The 20037-nt window shown below is 34.8% G+C and overlaps 2 protein-coding genes across 3 annotated transcripts in view; both read left to right on the forward strand.

Moving 5' to 3' along the window:
* Positions 1–1915: 1915 nt before the first annotated feature.
* On the forward strand, positions 1916–6174 carry LOC133294578 (nudix hydrolase 25). Its single transcript, XM_061493265.1, has 6 exons — positions 1916–2252; positions 3204–3254; positions 3399–3491; positions 3756–3850; positions 5627–5738; positions 5822–6174. Exons 1-6 carry the CDS (start codon positions 2187–2189, stop codon positions 5924–5926), a joined length of 522 nt encoding a protein of 173 aa, XP_061349249.1. The 5' UTR covers positions 1916–2186; the 3' UTR covers positions 5927–6174.
* Positions 6175–13081: 6907 nt separating this feature from the next.
* The window catches only part of LOC133294577 (ATP-dependent DNA helicase homolog RECG, chloroplastic), a 53229-nt gene continuing 46273 nt past the window's right edge, over positions 13082–20037 (forward strand). For both annotated transcript variants that reach the window (XM_061493262.1, XM_061493264.1), the window contains exons 1-5: positions 13082–13227; positions 14208–14290; positions 14389–14512; positions 15796–16350; positions 16451–16563. In XM_061493262.1, the coding sequence (XP_061349246.1) occupies positions 13225–13227; positions 14208–14290; positions 14389–14512; positions 15796–16350; positions 16451–16563 (878 nt within the window). In that variant the 5' untranslated portion in view covers positions 13082–13224. The remainder of the gene's footprint in view (positions 13228–14207; positions 14291–14388; positions 14513–15795; positions 16351–16450; positions 16564–20037) is intronic.

Consider the following 20037-nt stretch of genomic DNA (forward strand, 5'->3'; position numbering starts at 1 on the left):
TGATATCTTTCATGTTTTGTCTGTGCTATAACATGACACATCAAATTGAAATTGTAAGTATTCAGAAAATAAAAAAAAAAATCTCACGTGCATCCTACGCGCTGGAGTTGAATTGAATTTTGTTGGTTTTGCCTTTACATGTTACCTTAATTAACCTTCCTTCCTTTATCGTACAGTCCCTCAAAAGAAAAAGGAAAAAAAAAAAGGAAAAAAAAAATGATGAAATCATGCTTCGATCCAATTCCAGAATCTGAGCCACTGAAAGTCAACGCCTTCGGTGGTGGGGCCCATTGCTTTTTTTATTTGCTTGATTTGTTGGTTAGTGATATTTCCTATCATCTTTCCGCGTGTTCTTCTCATTGACTGCGTCACCATCGGCGCACATTTTGCTATCTTGCGCCTTCCCTCTCCATGTTAGTTTCTATACAATGCGTTTGACCTTATCTTATCGCCAGTGAGCTCTCTCTAATCATTGATGATATAACGAATATTGGAATTGCTTTGTGTGCTGTGCGGTCACACACCCGTTAGTAAAGTGTGTATTTTGACGTTGTTGTCGTTGGATATATTAATAATTAAATGCATGTTGTGAATTTGTGATTGTCAAAGAGTGATATACAAATAATTAATAATTTTATATTATTATTCTATTTTATTTTATATTGCTACATCAATATCATAGTGTTTAGGAAAGTAACTTCTCCTTCAACTATTTCCCTCATAGCATTTTGGTGTTCTCTCCATTTTTTATTCTGCATTTTTATTTTTTTTTTATGTTTTTTTTAATAAGTTTATCCAAATCTCTAAATTTATTACTTTTATAAATAAATTTAGAGAGTTTGACTTTTAAATTCCTCATACATCCTTGCCTCGTCGTGGCAGATTTGAGAATTGAGATATCCGTTTTCTTAAATCAATTTATTGTTTGACCTTAAAAAATAACAAGATCTCCAAATCTCCTGAAATAAATGATGTGAAACCTTTTTCATATGACAACGCATTAAGTGCTAGTAGCTATAATTAATGTGTCATTATCAATAGTTTTGAACCTAATACATTAGTTTTAAATAAATAAAAATATATATTAATTTCTTTTAATTTATATATTATTTTACCTTTTTAACAAAATTATACATTTCTTTAAACTTTTTGGTTTAATAAATTAAATTTCCATGTTGAAATCATGGAGCAGCAAGCACACAAATCAATTAATAATATACTGTTATGTTAAAACTTGATAGGAAATAATAAAATGTGATCATACTTGAACTTAATTAATTTAGTAACCGATGAATCCTTATATAAAAAAGAGAGAATAATTTCTATTGCAAAATAAAAATAACTTTATTTCCTAAAGTGAATGTGATTTGTATAACAAAAATAACATTACGATAAAAAAAGGAAAGGATATTATAACAACCAAATTGTGTTACTACTATGTTATTACTAATCAATCTCACCGTTAGATCAATTATGTTGATCCAACAGCTATATTTATTTCCATCTTTGTATGGTCATGATTTCTCAAATTTAATATTTTATATTTATTTCTACTTTTTGTATGGTTATGATTTCTCATATTTAAAATTTTCACTTTAAATAGGGAGAATCATAACCATAAAAAGATAAAAAATAAATATAACGGTGAGATTGATTGTTAGTAACATGGTAGTAACACAACTTAGTTGTTACAATATTCTTCTAAAAAAAGAATTATGATAAAAAAGAGTTAGGTGTACGTCATTCTTAACGTAAATGTAGTTTGACTAGAAGGGGAGGCTCATATGAATTTTGATGGAGAGAGGATCATTGTATCATAGCCGAGTGAAGAATAAAAATGAATTGGTAGAGAGTGCGTAGCGTAGCGTAAGAGTAACAAAACTCCACTCTCCCGTGTCTCTGACTCCACCTCTTTTTTTTTTTTTTTTTTTGTCATAGTCAGCGTGCATCACTCATTCCCCAACACCAAATCCTTAACGCACTCACACACACACACAACAGCACACAGACACAGCACAACACCCACTTGCCACTTCTTCTTTGTCCTTTTTTTTTTCTCTTTCGAATTTCTCAAAACAACAATCTCATCTCAAACATTCACACTGTTTCCCTGTGAAACAAACAAAGCTTCTTCTCTCGCTTTTTAGTCTTTTACTTCTATTGTAACATCATCAAAGCCAAAAGTCATGGAGGATCTTCCCCAAGGTTATCGTCCTAACGTTGGTGTCTGTCTCATCAACTCAGATGATCAGGTTTCTGTGACTCTCTCTCTCTCTCTCTCTCTCTCTCTCTCTCTCTTTTGTCTTGCTCAATTAATAGGAATCTGAGTTTTGGTTTTGGTTTTATTTTGTTTTTCTTTACTCCAAGTATAAATGTAGTGTTTTTTTTTTTTTTTTTTTGGGGTAAAATTTTGTTTATTATTGTTTCTTAGTATTTTCAATTTTGGGTAACAGTTGAGTCTTCTTGATCTTATTCGTGTTATATTCAGGTGGGGTTCTTTTATTTTTTGTGGATTTTCGTTTCTAGCAAAGTTGCATAATTTTAACGGCTAAAAAGCTGAAAATTTGAGTTGTTTTTTGTTTTTTTGTTTTGTTTTGTTATGTTTTGTTTTTTTTGGGGTGTTTTCCAATTTTTTGATGTCAATTTGTCTCTTTTAATTCACCGGTTAAGATTGATTCTTCTTTAGCTGTTAGGACAAAATTTGCTTATATCTAAATCAACCAACTTGAATAAATAAGGACACAACTTAAATAAACTCCGTAGTTGATTTTTTTTTCTCTCCCCTTTTTGTTAGCAAAGTGTTTTCCTTGTCTAGATTTGAAAAACTGGAGTTAATTCCAGGCTGAGCTTAGATCTTATCCTCTGTTCTGTTTTCATTCAAAGTTCAAACACTTGCTGCAATTGGTGAGCATTTTTAAATGTGCTGCTTTCCACGTTTGAGCTTATCCAAAATGTTGCAAATACTCACTAGTCAACTGGTAATTTGGATTTGAGGTTCTATGATTTTTAGATTGTGTGTATATTTTAGAATTTTTGACTTGTTGCTCAATGATTTGTTCAGCACCTATATTCTGTAATTTTAAATGGACAAACTGTGTTATGAGTTGGAGAGGAAGATGGTTCGAATGTCATATATTTTGTTTGCTTTCCACCATAGTATAGTCCTTTTGTTGCATGATTTTGATTTTGATTTTGTTTGTCAGATTTTTGTGGCTTCTAGATTGAATGTTCCAGGAGCATGGCAAATGCCTCAGGTGAGCTCACATTATGTACTATATCTCTGTAGGATTATTCAAAAATATGCCCTTGTTATTGTCTGTAATATGTAAATTATTTTCTACCTCTTTTATGGTATCAAAATTTTCTGGTAAAATTGGCTGTTCTCTTTGGGGTCTCAGGGTGGAATTGAAGATGGTGAAGAACCTAAATCTGCTGCCATGAGGGAACTTCAAGAAGAAACTGGAATAGTATCTGCTGAGATAATTGCAGAGGTTTGTGCAAAATCTTTTCTCTTTTGGATTTAGTTTATTTAATTTCTTCTAAAAAAAGCCTAAAACAGCAAATGTGATGCTTATATCTAATATAAGCTCTATAGATGAGTGATGTCTTACAACATTCAGTTATTTATTTGAGTTCAAAGTAGCTTTATCTTTGTTTAACAAAATGTCTGAGTAGCAAGAAACTGGAACACCATAATCAGTTTCATGTAAAGCATTTATATATCTTTCTGATTTGACAGAGCTTGTGCATTACAGGTTCAGAAATGGTTGACATATGACTTCCCTCCTGCTGTGAAGGCTAAAGTCAATCGTCTCTGGGGAGGTGAATGGCATGGACAGGCACAAAAGTGGTGTGAATTTTATTTTATTTGCTTCTTATAGCCACACACTGAACACTTTAGATAGAACATGCTAACTTATGAAGATTTTATCTCTATATCTAAAATTTGGCCTATTTGTACGATGTTATATACGTGACTTATTCCCCCTGAGGCCTGTGTTCCCTGCTGAAATACACCCCACAGTGATAATCCTGAAAGCATTTTAGCTGGTTGAAGGAAATAAATCAATTTGGTCTGTATTAAAGTGGACGTTATAAAATTGGTCAATACAACTTTTGGTTTTTTTAAGTTATCCATTTTTTATTTCTGTCATTGTCAGTCGTCAAGATCTGCTTTACCTTCTTTATATTTATATCATGTGATCATTTTTCATTCTCTATTTATTTCCCTTGTAATATGGTCAATTGCGGTATAGATCTAGTAAAGTCATGGCAAAATACATCAAGTCATCAACAAATGTATAAGAAAGGCGTAAAAAAAAGTAATGAATCTATTGAAGTATGATTCATATTAGGTTTGCTGAACAGAAAGGAAAGTGTACCTTTCCCATTTTGTTTTAAGTAAATGAACCAATATGAGGATCAGGATGCATCAATGTTAGGGTTGATTGAGCAGTCAATGTCAAGTTCAAATTCAAAATAGGGTTTGCAAGCAAAAAAACATTATGCAATTGGAAGCCGGATGAGTGTCTGAAGAAATCTTGTACAACTTTCATAGGTGCTAATATGTTAGCTTGACTGTGTAGAAAGAAAGATGGATGGTTGGTCTACCTGACCTTGTAAAATGAAAAGAAAAAACGGATGGATAATGGAAATTCTGAATTTGAAGCCTGAAAGTTTAACTTGAGAGTTTTCTCTTTGGCAGAAGCAGGTGTAAGCAATTGTAAAAGGGAATGCTCTTCAACAATTGACCCAACGGAAGCCAATAAAAGGCAAATGGAAAGCCTGAGTGTGAGTGTGTTGGAAATAATCAAGTGTGAGTGAGTAGTGGTGAAATAAATCTCACAGTCTAGACTTAGACCAATTGAGGACCATATAAGTGTAAAAGATTCATAAACCTACAGCCTTAAGATTTTGAGTTGAGATGTGGTGTCAGCTCATTTATTGTGGTTTATCGCTTGGGTCATTAGTGGAAGAATCCTTATAAGGGTTTTGAGCTCCCCCGTACCATTCTTAACTCTGGTATCAAGAGCCAGGTTGAGAGTTAAACACGTGAGGGAATAGAGTTGTAAAAAAGAAAGTGAAGAATCATGACCACATATTCTAATTTTGTGCAAGCAGCCTTAAAGTTTTGGGCTCCCTCGTACCATTTCCAACAGAGTGATGGAAAACAGTAAAACTAGAAGCCATTGTATATGGAGTTTGCCTTGAGCTTTTTTCTAGTAAAATTTGGTGTTCATGTTTTGTGCATTTTTGTTATTTGTGTGCATGGTGGTTGTTTGATCTGGATTTACCATGTTTGGTGCCTGTTTTGTCAATTGTGAACTTCAATGTGGATAGAGAAAATCATCCACTTTCCCCATAGGCCTGTCACTACTCAGGATGGCTGCTCCTGTTGACTTTTGACATGCCAAGTTAGATTAAAATATGGCATAACTTGCAAGTGGATAGTGTCCAAAACTTTCTACCTTTCAGTAGTGAGAATGGGAGTTTTCTTAATTATCCAGTTCTATGATTGTACTGTTAACAAAGCCTGTATTTCTTGCTAGTACTTTAACTGAGTATTTTTATATGGATATTCTACCAAAACTCTGCTTTTCTGAAATTGATTATGACCATTTGATAGGTTTCTCATGAAATTAACAAAAGATGACAGTGAAATCAACTTAGCTAATGGAGAAGCAGACCCAGAATTTGCAGAGTGGAAATGGGCAAACCCTGAAGAAGTTATTGAGCAGGTTAGTTGGTAAACCTTGATTTGAAAAAAGTATATTCATTTTCTTCTCCATTTGAAAAACTAATTGCTGATAACTGATTACAGGCAGTGGACTACAAAAGACCAACCTATGAAGAAGTTATAAGAACCTTCAAGCCTTACTTTCAAGGGAATGCAATATCTGCCAAATGTAAATCCACAAAGTGGTGAATGTTGTTATGAGTGTGCATTGTAGTTCAATCCGATTTCTTATCTAATTTCACTCACTGAGTTTGGATAGAACTCAACTATTTGTAAATGGATGATAGTTAGAACTGCCTATTAGGTACTTGCCTTGTAATAATAAGATATGTGCATATGCCCAATTTCTTTTCTAAACCTTGCTGCAAGGATGATTGTGAACGTGTATGGAACTGTTCAATAAAGTAGGAAGCATCGTGCTACAGAATAGTGATCATGACTTAGTGCTGAAGCATCAGGGTCAATTTTTATTTATAACAGGATCTTCAAAATGATATTATGATTGAGGAATTTCAACTTTGCTTCACTTTATGCGGCTTTTACAACGTTTGAGCTTATGGAATATATACTTTTTTTAGGACAAGATTCTTGGTGACATTGCAGCAAAGTACATTTGGATGTAATGTTCAAGAATCGAAATTGAGGTGCACCTGACTCTGAGCAGAATGGATTAAGATTGGGGGCGTTCCTTGTGTGCCGGTAAAGTGTAGGATTTTTTAAAAAAGGAAGGTTAATAAAACAGATTAATACCCGAAGCATATCCAAATTTAGCTGAATAGAATGTAGGAGTCTGGACTCTGTCTCAGTCCCGTTGTGGTTGATCATCCTCTTGCACCAGCTATAGATCAATGTCTTGGTAAACTGTTGCCTCACCAACTAGCTAATCAGACGCGAGCCTTTCCTCAGGCGGATTTCTTCTTTTGCTCCTTAGCCTACGAGATATTAGCAGCCGTTTACAGTTATTGTTCCCCTACCAAGGGCAGTTTCTTACGTATTACTCACCTATCCGCCATTGGAAACACCATTTCCTGTTTGACTTGTATATGTAAAGCATTTGCCGCCAACGTTCATCTTAAGCAAGGATTGAAGTATCCATGAGATTCCTAGTTGCATTACTTATAGCTTCTTTGTTCGTAGAAAAAGCTAATTTGAAATTCTCTTTCATTCTAAGGATAACTTGTATCCATTTGCTTCATATTCGCTTGAAGTTCGCTCCCAGAAATATAGCCACCCCCCCGCTCCCGTCAATCCTACGAGCCTCTTATCCATTCTTAATTCTCATTTGATCACGACATCCAAATAGAAAAAAGCACATTGGGTTGAGGGATAATTAGACTTGAACTGATGATTTCCACTACATCAAGGTGACATTCTATTGTTGAGTTATATCTCTTCCTTTGCCCCCATCGAGAAATAGAACTGACTAATCCTAAGGCAAAGGGCCGAGAAACTCAACGCTAGGGGTGTTAACGGGCCGACCCAGGCCGGGCTTTGGTCTTGAAAGGCTAAGTCTGTGTTTAAATATGTCAGATTGGCTTAACCTGTAACCTGTTATGAATATAATTATCGGCCTGTGATCTGACTTATTTACAAACAATAAAAGCCTGACTTAGCTCGTTAAAAAAAAAATAACAAAAATTTATTCAAACATAATATACGATCAACAACACTAATAATTCCATAATGAACAGTGCCAGCAAAACATGAATTGAAAAATGAACAACGCCAACAAAATAGGAATCGAAAAACGCTAAATCACCTCTGCAAACAAATCAGAGTTAACATTATGCAAAAATATATCAATAATAGCAAGATTGTACATATACCGTAGCTTTGGAGGGGTTGATCGTCCTTGAGGATCCAACCCTTGTAAATCAGACACTGTTGATTGGCGAGGATGTCGCAATTCCGAGCGACAACATTCTTGAAGGATCCGACGAAGAGAGACCTTCAACAAGAGAGAAAGGCGAAGTGCTTGGAGATGGCTTCGACGAAGAGAATGACGGAGAACGGTTGCTTGATGGCTTGAGTTAGCTGGGCACGACGATGAGAGTGAAAATTAGGTTAGTATAAAAAATATAAAATAAAAAAGAGTTAGTAAGTCAGCCTGACAGGCTAAGGCCGGACTTTTAAATTGAAGCCTAAGGCCTTTTTATTAAATAAGTTTTTATAAAGTCTAAGTCTGGATCCAAAAACCAAAACACACAGACCAAGCTTGGCCTACACGAGCCGCCCATGGCTCGTTTAATACCTCTCTCAATGCCATTTTTCTTAAACAACTTGGAGTCAGACCTTTTTTTCACACTATTGCATATATGAAAATAATGGGAAAAACAAGATTCAATTGTCAATTGCTTCTATCGAAAATAAGATTGACTACGGATTCGAGCAATAGCACGTGATTTCATAAAACCATATGATTTTCCTGATATATACAAGGCAAGTTTTTCATAGATTTGACTTAGCATATTCTATTCGATACGAGTAGGAGAAGAACCCGACTCAGTATTCTTAAAAATAGAGAAATCAGAACTAAGTCAAGATGATACGGATCAACCCCTCTTCTTGCATTCTTGTGCCAAAGATCTTACCATTTTTGAAATAACTGGAGTTATATCTATTTTTCCGTTTTCATGCAAGAGTTCGTATGTGTTTCCATCCCCCTTCGAGACTCAAATAAACTAGGATTTATGTTGTCCTTAAATAAACAATGAAAATAAAAATAACAAAAATTACAAAACTGTCTCTATAAAATAGAAAAATAAAATAAATAAAAAATTGAAAATTTAATGAAAACAATTCCAAAAGTTCGAAAAATGCAGAGACTTATGCCACAATGAGCTTTCCTCGTAAGGCCGATTCTATGCGTCTAATCAAATTTGAGCCTATTTTGAGATGATCACTTTGGGTGTATGATAAATGACAAATGATATATACAAAGATCAGATGAATCCTTTTTTTTTTTTTTTGAATACAAAAATCACATAAATATGAATCTTTATTATCATGATTATATGATCAAGGTTAACCTATATAATGAATTTAGACTTTATACACTATTTTTTGTTTATATATTTTCTAACAATTATGATAAAACTAAACATATGTATTTAAAAAAAGAGAGAAACTCAATTTCTAAATAGTTATAATCAAGATCAAGCTTCAACATATTGCATTTTTTGTGATATATTTTTATCAAAGGATACAAGAGAAATGATGAAAATTATCTTTTAGCATATTTTTCAAGGAGTCTTTCCTTAAAAAATGTGAAGAGCACCAAAGAGAGGCTATAGACAATCAATATCCCTTATTAAATCCAAGCCGTGGTTTTTGCTTCAAATTAAAATGATGCAGTTCATTTCAACGTGGTTCCCACCATAGAACAAACTTTCATGTTGTGGTTGGATTAACCTATTCGAAACCTAGATTGCTCAAGGATAATAATGAAAAATAAAATAAAAAAATAGACCACAATTTCTTTCTTTTAACTTGGCAAATTAGAAGAGATGTTCCAGAAGGTTTCATTCACTTTTTCTTTGACTTTTATCATGTGTAACTAAAGGAATATGATTGAGTCAACTCGAGTCCAAAGTATGTAATTATGTTAAAAATATGGTTGGGAGAGCTTTTCCACTCTATTGGTTTTACTTGGCTCTAATGAAATTAGTTGAAGGGTCGAAGAAACGGTGAAAAATAATGGATTATCATTTTTTATTTGAAGTCATGTGAGATGAACTTAACTATTTATAGGTAAATCAATGGTTAAGGTTTCAAAACACTCTATCTTAATGCATTTTTTATAACCAGTGACTTGTTTGTGAACGATTGATATTGTATCACATAATCTGATGTTGCATGAGGATCCATTCTTGTTGAAATATGTGTCAAGTACTTTTTAGCCTACAAGTTGACGAGCTGGGTAGTGACCTTGCAACATTTTTTTTTCTTTTTCTTTTTGCTTTTGCTTTCTTAAACTATAAACTTAAGAATAAGACTCCAAAATAGAAACAAACACCAACTAGCAACCTCAATAACGAATTATACTTTTCATCTTACCACTTTTATTGTTTATTTGATTACTATTAGTAAAAACGATAAGCTTAAACTAGCGACAAATATAATTTCCCACATAAATTATATGAACGAAGCTTATACAAGAAGTCAAATATCCCAACCTATTTAACTTGCAATTTTTATTTTTGATAGCTCTAACTTGCAAATTAAATGAAAAGAGGCATTTAAACTTGCATTTAAACAAGTTTGTTAAATATTTGATAGTAATTTGTACAGGTTCTTGGTTAAACAATTTCGTAAGTAATCCTAAACTCATTTATGTTGCTATATGCACAACTAGCCTTATAAAGCATATAAATCGGAATGGACTCCGTTGCACTGATACCGACATATTAAGATACTTTTTGATATTAAATAATATTTTTAATCTATGTAATATATATTATATTTAATATTCAATAATTTATAAAAAAAATGAAGCTAAACTTATAATATCCATTAATTTTATAAAAAACATAAGATATCCCAAATATTTATATTAAACTCAAGAAAATGATAACAAAATCTAACGAATTTAGTTGTTGGAACTAAAAATGCAACGTAACGCAATCTTTGAATCTTTTTTTAAATCTCTGCAATGCGTGTCGGAGAATGTTGAATATGACACGTTAGGATTTTTGAAGTGTTAGTGTATTATAGCTCTCTTATGTCTCTTTTAACATGATTATATCATGTAACACTTATCTCTTATTGTTGTAAATAATAATAATTTAGTTAGTATTTAGTCATTTATTTGTTGTATTGGGCCAAGCCCATTAGGTCAAAATTAGGTCAAGTATTCTCTATAAATAGAGAACCCTTTGTACAGATTATTTACAATTCTATAATATATTAGAATACCCTTTTTCAAGTTGGTATCAGAGCCTCGCCGCCCCTCACTTTCTCTTGTGGCGTCTCTTAGCACAGGTAGGCTGGGCCTGTTGCATTGTCCACTCTTCAAGCCCAATGGGCTCTTGTGTGAGGGGGCGTGTTGAGATATATAGTCCCACATTGGTTGTATGTGCAACTAATGTGAAGTTTATAAGGTCTTGGGCACTCCCACCCTTTGAGCTAGCTTTTGGGGTGGTGTATCTCAAGGTTCTTAACATGGTATCAGAGCCTCGCCGCCCCTCACTTTCTCTTGTGGAGTTTCTTAGCACAGGTAGACTGGGCCTGTTGCATTGTCCACTCTTCAAGCCCAATGGGCTCTTGTGTGAGGGGGCGTGTTGAGATATATATAGTCTCACATTGGTTGTATGTGCAACTAATGTGGCCTTTATAAGGCCTTGGACACTCTCACCCTTTGAGCTAGCTTTTGGGGTGGTGTATCCCAAGGTTCTTAACACTTATCACCATTAATTTGTTTATACATAGTTAGGGGGCGTTTGGTTGAGGAGAAATTTTTTGAATAGTAGGGAAATGATTGGAAAATGAGTTTGGTAGGAAAATGTAAAAAAAGTTGTTTGGTTGAAAAAAAATTTATCGGGGAAATCAGGTAAATTTTATAAAGTCTATGTTTGGTTTGAGGTAAAATATTGATGGGAAAATAAGTTACAATTACCAAAATAACCTTGTTTTAAAAAAAAATTGAATCACCAATGCTACCCTTTACCTTTACTGAGGGTATGTTCGTCATCTTTGGGTGTTGTCTCCATGTCTCCATTTAGCCCCATATCTCCATTTAGCTAGGCAACCTCCAATACGACATCTGAAATGTGAATATTGAGCCATCTATTTGGGTCCAATTGACATGCAAAATGGAATGCCAGGGGAGTAATTTGGATAGACAAATATTGAAAACTCTTCAACCAAACTTGGTCAAACACAATTCCACTTCTCCAATGCCTATCTATTTCATCATATTCCGCAAACCAAACACAACCTTAAGTTCATCTTATATTAAGTCATGTGATATTAAAGGATATATTATGCACTTAAAATGACCTTAAAAAACACTTAAGAAAATTGAAAAAAGTTAAGCAAACAAATTTTATTTATTTTAATTTTGGGATAAGTTATTTTGCCTATTTTTGCCTACCTCTCTCAACACCGTTAGATTACAATCTCATCCAATGATGAAGATTAATGGTATAAAATCAACCCTTTTACACCATTCTCTCTCCCACTTCCCTCGCAGTTTCTCTCTCCTCTCGTTTCTCTCCTCTTTGCTTGCACCAGCAATCATAATATGAAGACATCATTTTATTGAAACAAATTTGGGGTTTCTGTGCACAGAAAGATTGACATCATTAAATAAGAAAACATCATTTTACTCATTTAAATAAGACAACATCATTTTATTCATTTCATGATCATGGAGTTACCGATTACAATATTTATGCAAATCAAGCGGGTACAGTGGAATGATCAAAGGATTATAAGCATGTGATCCAGTATTTTTGTCTTTTCGAATCATACAATATTTTTTATTTTATTATGTACATTATGAATTTTGTTTTTTCGGTAAACACATTATGAATTTTGTTTGTTCTGGATAGATGAACATAAAAAGCAGTAAAGTAATCTATTTATAACTGCAAGAGGATGATGATGTGATATTCTTATTTGATTCACATATTCTTATTTATAAAGTGCTTGGGTGCAGTACGAAAATTGCAAAACCATCGTAGTATCAAAACCATTTCAGTATGTTGATGAATCGATGATTGCGGCGGCGAAAGGGGAGAGAAAGGGAAGGAGAGAAAAAAAGGTGAGGGAGTGAGAGAGAGAATGGTGTAAAATGGTTGATTTTATATCATTAATCTTTACCATTGGAAGAAATTATAATCTAACAGTGTTGAAAATGGTAGGCAAAAGTAAAAAAAGATGAGAAAGAGCAGTGAGAAAGGGCATGGAAGAAAGTGAGAAGAAAGAAAGGGAATAAAATGTTTATTTTGTATCACAAATATGGATTGTTGGATGAGATGGTAATCGAACGGTAACGAAAGTGGTAGACAAAAGTAGGTAGAATAGTAGTAGGCACAATAACTTATCCCTCGTAAAAAATAAAGGATTTTATAAGAGTTATGTTGTAGGAATAATGATTGTGTAATGATATAGAGATTCGTTTTGCGTGCCTTATTTTTTTTTTTTTTTTTTTTTTAAAAGTATGAACCCCACAAAATGTTGTGTGTGGAAAACTTTGTTGTGTCATGTTAAATGATAAATGCAAACCCTAAAAATAAAATATAATACACACTCTTGAATTAAATTTTGATTTTTTTATTTATTAATATTATTATTTTTATTTTATCACTATGCAACTGCCAAAAGAGTAAGAACCCCACCCAAACCACATCCTCTACAACGGGACCGACCAAGCATCCCCCTCTTTGTCTCCGATTCTCATGCTTTCCGTTCGTCATCGGTCACCGCCGTCCACCGCCAGCTCCGACACTCACCTTTGAAGCGACGCCTCCGACGACAACATTACAATGGTAATTTCCGTGTTGCGCATTGGGATTCTGAGCTAACCTCTGTTCTTCCTATGAAAGTGTCACTTTTGAAGCTATAAACCCGTACTCAAAAATCACAATTCTAGAGGCCATTTCAACACAGAAATCTTTGTCCTTTTTATTATCTACCCTTATGAGTAATTCCACTGCTTGAGCTGCTGCTGAGCTTGTGGTGTTCCCTTTTTCGGTTTTTCTGTTCAATCTTCTCCACTGATTAGAAACCCTCTTTTCGAACGAAACCCCAATTTGATAATATTTTGTGAAATTGCCATTGTGTATGGTTTGGACCGAGGGTTTTGGAGGAAAATAGAACGAAGGGATTTTTTTTTTATTTCAAGCAAATATTCTTTAATTTATGAATCTCGTATAGTAAAAGGAATAAAATAATAGATTATGATGACACCTTTCACTTCCAATCATTCTTATAAAAACTATATATATAACTCTCTTAATTCAAAAATAAAAACTTTACCCTCACTTTCCATTCCCTCCAAAACCCTCCATCCAAGCATTTCATTAAATATTATATTGAATTGTTTGGTTTAGACCCTAGCACTTTTAAATATAAATATGAACCAGTTCATATTAACCTGCTATATTTATTGTTTAATTCTTAGATGCTCGTTTGGATATGCTTTTCTTGATAAAAAACATCGTTTATTTTCCTAACTACTTTTCTTATATTTTAGCGTGTTTGGATGAAAAAGAGCTGAATCTCTTAATTATTATTATTATTTTATCTTGCTGGATTTATAATTTAATATTGCAATATTTCTTTTTGATGTATCTCTTCCTTTATTTGTTTATTTATGATCTTGATATGTTTTTAACCTTGGCAATTAGCTTGTAATGATATTATACTGCTGTATTTGGACAAGATGGCCTTTTATATACTTGCCCTCTAGCTTTTTACTTCATTTCTTTGAACTTCCTGTTTCCTGAAGTAACTCTAGTCTTTTCAGTCTTTTAGTGGCAAGCAGCTGAGGAGTGTTATAGTCTTTCAAGGCAAGGGAGGATATTTGGCCTTTTTATGTAGAAAAATGAGGTATCGTCCGTTATTCTAATTTTAAGCTTAGGCTTATGATAAGTGATGATAATGACAGATGAGGATACATGGGCTTGATGTTTCAATATTTTTTGCAGGTGTAGTAATTTTCTTCCTTTAAAATTCTCAAAAGTGTGTTATCGACTAAAGCATAAGTTAGCAGAGAAGTTTGTGGAAATAGATGGATATGGTGTAAGACGCGGTTCAAAGTTGCATAATAAGGTAGATGAATGCTTGTGTACACTGGTATCTGTGAATTTGGGTGAAGCTTTTTACTGTGTTTGATGTGATTTATTTTGTTTTTGACTTTCCAAATATTTTTGGTTTCCATTATAAAAAGGAAAGTTTAAAGTTCAGAACTTCAGTTCATGTCTTCCTGAACTGTTTTAAATTTTTGACGCTAAAGTTTTACCGTTCCAGTGTATTGGACCATTATGGATGATATAATTTGATTATTTTATGACTGTCAAATAGAACACTCAATCAATTTAAATTTCTTCAATTAGTAAAAAAAAGTTAATGAAATGGATGACTAGGTTGTAAAAAGTAAGATGGCCTCTGTAGATTCTCAATGCCGTCTTATTCATTGTGAATTGATAAGAATTTGGGCTGTTCGATGCTTGTCGATGCTTTAATGAGAAATGTGACTGTTATTATTTTAATGTTCTATACTATAAAACTCCTGTATGATTACAGAAAGAAAAACAATGCTAATTTTTGTTCGCAGAAATGTGGGCTTTAATTTGTTTGGTGTTGTCCTACCTGATGTTGAGAGTAAGTAATCTAGTTTAGACCTAGGTTGCCTGCCAATCTGAGTAAAGACTGTTATTGTTCTTGACTTGAGCTCCAACTATGATGTAGGGGTTGTGATTCAAGCATGAATAGAGTTCTCTATGATGAGCTTGACTCATTTGCAGCCTATAGCAGATTGGTTGTGCTTCTCAATTGAGCTTGTGAAGTGCGGAAAAGTTTGTTGTAGCTGGACAATTCTTGTGGTCCAATCAATGAAACTTCTCTTATTGAAAAGAAAGGGAAAAAATAGGAATAAAAAGAGATTTGTGGTTATCATAGTATGTAATTCAGTGAAAACCAATTAAGAGGGGCTGGGAAAAATTTGCTTAATTCATTGCTTCAAAATGCAAAAGGAGGCTGTTTAATTGGCAGTTTACAAGTTCTGCAAGTTCACTTTGATGTTAAGTGATAAATTGGGTTGGGTTTTGAGGTTTGTGATGTAGATTGAATATTGGTACTGAATGTGTTATGGCATGACCTGTCCTTGGAAGTTCACGTGCTTATTCTTCATTCCACACACACACACACAACATATCATTGTTAGATTGCATTTGGACATCATTTTTTTAGTAGACTGCTACAAATATTATCATTTTTTTAGTAGACTGCTACAAATATTTGACCAGATAAGATATATTTTGATGATTCTTTTATAAATGCTTTATGACTTCCCATATAAAGGTAACTTTGATTGAAATTTATTATGCTTGCAGGTATTTGCTCTTATGGATTATAACCTTCCTGACCTAATTGGAAATGGAAGTGATGAAATGAAATCTGAAATGAGTCTTAAAGATGCATTAGATGATTTAGACATTTCCTTGATTTGTAAGAGATTTCCATCAATTACTTTGGGTAGTGCTCCTCAAGTGGATTTGTATAATGCGGCTGAAACATATTCTGAAACAACCAACATTTTAGCAACAGAAGATTTTGAACAGTATTTTTCTGACTCTTCTGAGGCAAGGTGGGTGCAAAATACTCTCTCTGAAGGGTGGCCTTCTCTGTATGTCAATCATTCTAGTCTAACATCTTCTGCATTAAGAGAAAAAGATTCTCGTTCTTTTCCTTTGAAACCTCATTCAATGTCTTCAATATATGAAGAAAAATTGGATCAAGTCACCACTGAGGATTCTCAAAAGAAAGTAGGGCTGCTGTCACAATCAAACCTTACACCCAATGAGTTATTTCTTGACAAATCTGTGAATTCCTTACTTGGATTAAGTAAGAGGCAGTACCAACAGCTAGATAACTGTGGGTTTTACACGGTGGGTTTCAAAAATCGGACTTTGGAAAATGTGTAGTTCCTTGGATTTTCATTTTTGAAAAGATGGCTTGGATTCACATTAACCCACTCTTTACGTGTAGTTACGGAAATTGCTGCACCATTTTCCAAGATCATATGCTAATCTACAGAATGCACATGCTGAAATTGATGATGGGCAGTATTTGATTTTTGTTGGAAAAGTCTTATCTTCCAGGTAATTTCCTCTATTTCATTTGTTGACCAGATTTGTGCATGTTTTTATCCTTTTCTCTTGGTCATAAGCGCTCTAGGTGCTTGTTTTGTCACTTGAATGAGGGTGTAGATAATACTTCTAGCTACTGGACTTTACCATCTCGCAACCTTTGGCACGTAATGAAACAGATGTCAATGCCACATTATATCATTTATTAATTGTAACAAGTAATGGTATTTTACTATGCCATGATGCATAATGAGGAAAATTTAGATATTTGTGGCTGATGAATGCTCACACTCTGAAAGATGAGGATGTCCTTGGCTTACATTTATTTGTCATTATCCATTTTTTATTTTGGACTTTGCAGAAGCTTAGGGTGTGCTCGGTTGAGTAGGTGGAAAATAGAGGATGAGTTCAAAATGGTTTTCAATACTTGAATATAAAATAATGTGTTGTGTATTAATCTAATACGAAGAGTTACAATATATAGAGACCCTAATGGGCTTAAGTGAGAAGTCCAGATCTAATCCAAAAAGCATATTTACAGATAGGAAGTAATCTATTCAAATCTAATCATATCTATTCTAACACTCCCCCTCAAGTTGGTGCGTATATATTGTGAGCACCAGGCTTGCTACAAATGTATTCAACCCGAGGACCTCTAAGAGCTTTAGTGAAGACATCCGCTAGTTGATCATTAGAGTTGACAAAAGCTGTCTTGATTTCTCCTGACTGAATCCTTTCTCGAATGAAGTGACAATCAATCTCTATATGTTTGGTTCTCTCATGAAATACAGGATTAGAGGATATATGTAGCGCAACTTGATTATCTCAAATGAGTGTCATGGGTTGTTTCTGTTCACAAAGATGAAGCTCCTGAATCAACTGCTTTAACCAGATTAACTCACATGTAGTAATTGCCATTGCACGATACTCAGCTTCTGCATTAGATCGAGCAACAACAGGTTGTTTCTTTTTCTTCCAAGAAATTAAGTTTCCTGCAAAGAAGACACAATAGCCAGAAGTAGAGCGCCTGTCTGAGGGTGATCCTGCCCAATCAACATGTGAATAACCACAAATTTCTGTATTTTCCTGATCCGAATACAACAAACCTTTTCCTGGTGCTCCTTTGATGTATCGGAGGATCCTCACAACAGCATCCCAATGAGAATCACTAGGGGAATCAAGGAACTGACTAGCCGTACTAACAGCGAAAGAAATGTCTGGCCTAGTCACAGTAAGATAATTGAGCTTCCCAATTAGCCTCCGATAACGACCGTGATCAGATAATGGCTCCCCCTGTTCGGGCAATAACCTGACATTGGGATCCATGGGTGTATCAATTGGTTTACACCCTAACATACCAGTCTCTTCTAGGATATCCAAGGCATACTTCCTTTGACAGATAGAAATGCCCTGTCTAGATTGTGCTACCTCAATTCCCAAGAAGTAACGCAGCTTCCCAAGGTCTTTTGTTTGAAATTGACTAAACAAATATTGTTTTAACTGACGAATTCCAGCTTGATCACTCCCGGTGAGAATGATGTCATCGACATAGACTAACAAATAGATGCACTTATCAGGAGATGTGATCCTATAAAATACAGAATGGTCAACTTTACTGCGAATTAAGCCAAACGCTTGAACAGCAGAACTGAAACGACTGAACCATGCCCGAGGAGACTGCTTGAGACCATATAAGGATTTGCGAAGACGGCACACCTTCCCAGACTCCCCCTGAGCAACAAAACCAGGTGGTTGCTCCATGTAAACTTCTTGTAAATCACCATGAAGAAAGGAATTTTTGATGTCAAGTTGAAGGAGTGGCCAATGAAGAACAGCAGCAAGAGCAAGAAATAGGCGAACTGACGCCATCTTAGCGATTGGAGAGAATGTATCGCTATAATCAAGGCCAAAGATTTGAGTAAAACCCTTTGCAACTAGGCGTGCCTTGAGTCGATCAACATGGCCATCAGGTCCAACTTTCATAGTAAAAATCCAGCGACAACCAACTATAGACTTCTCTGGAGGAGCAGAAACAAGGTCCGGAATGAAGTGCAGTCATCTCATCAAGCATCGCTTGGCGCCACCCTGGATGGGAAAGTGTTTCACCTGTGGTCTTAGGAATAGAAACAGAAGAAAGACTAGAAACAAAGGTGAAATGAGGTGGAGAAAGACGGTCATAGCTCAAAAAGGTATAAAGAGGATACGGGTTACGAGTAGTACGTGTACCTTTTCTTTGAGCAATGGGAAGAGCATCTGGTGAAGGAGCCGGAGGGGAAGAATCAACAGCAGCGGGCGATGAGTCAGCAAGAGTCGAGTCGACAGGAGGACAGTTTTGCGACGCTGATAGGTGAGAAGTGGACGGTCCTCAGGTATGGAAGCAATAGGTTGCTCATCTGGAATAGAAGCACCTGCAGCTGGCGAAGACAAGTCAAGAAAAAGAACAGGAAGAACATGATCAACCTGTGACAATTAAGATGGGATAGAATTAAAGGGTTGTTGATCAAGAAAAGTGACATCAGCGGAAACAAAGTAATGCTTAAGATCGGGAGAATAACAACGATAACCCTTTTGAAGACGAGATTAACCAAGAAAAATACATTTAAAGGCTTTGGATGTTAACTTGTCCTTACCAGGAGTGAGATCATGAACAAAACAGGTACAACCAAAGACATGTGGGGATAGAGGATAGAGAGGAACATCTGGAAGCAATAAGTTATAAGGAATGTCATTATTAAGCACAGATGAAGGCATACGATTGATGAGAAAACAAGAGGCAAGGACTGCACCGGCCCAGAAGTGAAGAGGAACATGCATGTGAATAAGAAGAGTCCGTGCAGTCTCAATGAGATGTCTATTTTTACGTTCAGCTACTCCATTTTTGTGTGGAGTGTGAGGACAAGTAATTTGATGTAAAGTACTCTGTGTGGCTAAGAAATTAGAAAAGTCAACAGAAACATATTCCTTAGCATTAGCACTACGTAAAATACGAATAGAAGCACCAAATTGAGTATGAATTTCAGCAGAATTTTTTTGATAAATAGAAAATAACTCAGAACGGTTTTTCATTAAATAAATCCAAGTACAACGTGAAAAATCATCAATAAAGGTAACAAAATACCGAAAACCTAAAACAGACACACTATGACTAGGACCCCAAATATCTGAATGAATAATTGAAAAAGGAGCATCAACTCGTTTATTGACTCGATTAGTAAAGGAGGAGCGTATGTGCTTCCCTTGCTGACATGATTGACAATCTAAAGTCTGAAGACCGGATAAAAAAGGAACCATCTTTTGCAATTTTGAAAGACTAGGATGCCCGAGGCGACTGTGGATGAGTTGTGGAGATTCTGTGAGAGAACAAGCAACTGAAGGACTCGACACAACCAGGTAGAACAGACCTCGTGACTCACGGCCCACTCCAATCGTCTTCCCCGTACCCGGATCCTGCACAGAAACAGAATGGTTTGAGAAGGTGACAATACA

The sequence above is a fragment of the Gastrolobium bilobum genome, unplaced genomic scaffold (assembly GCF_033153095.1).
Source record: "Gastrolobium bilobum isolate Gb01-03AN ecotype WA unplaced genomic scaffold, APGP_CSIRO_Gbil_v1 utg23415, whole genome shotgun sequence".
Classification (NCBI taxonomy): Eukaryota; Viridiplantae; Streptophyta; class Magnoliopsida; order Fabales; family Fabaceae; genus Gastrolobium; species Gastrolobium bilobum.

What these genes read in the sequence shown, in the direction of transcription:
- LOC133294578 (XM_061493265.1), top strand. Translation starts at nt 2,187, where the DNA reads ATGGAGGATCTTCCCCAAGGTTATCGTCCTAACGTTGGTGTCTGTCTC. An exon ending in GAGCATGGCAAATGCCTCAG is followed by an intron (nt 3,255 to 3,398) that starts GTGAGCTCACAT and finishes TTGGGGTCTCAG; the next exon opens with GGTGGAATTGAAGATGGTGA. An exon ending in CATGGACAGGCACAAAAGTG is followed by an intron (nt 3,851 to 5,626) that starts GTGTGAATTTTA and finishes ACCATTTGATAG; the next exon opens with GTTTCTCATGAAATTAACAA.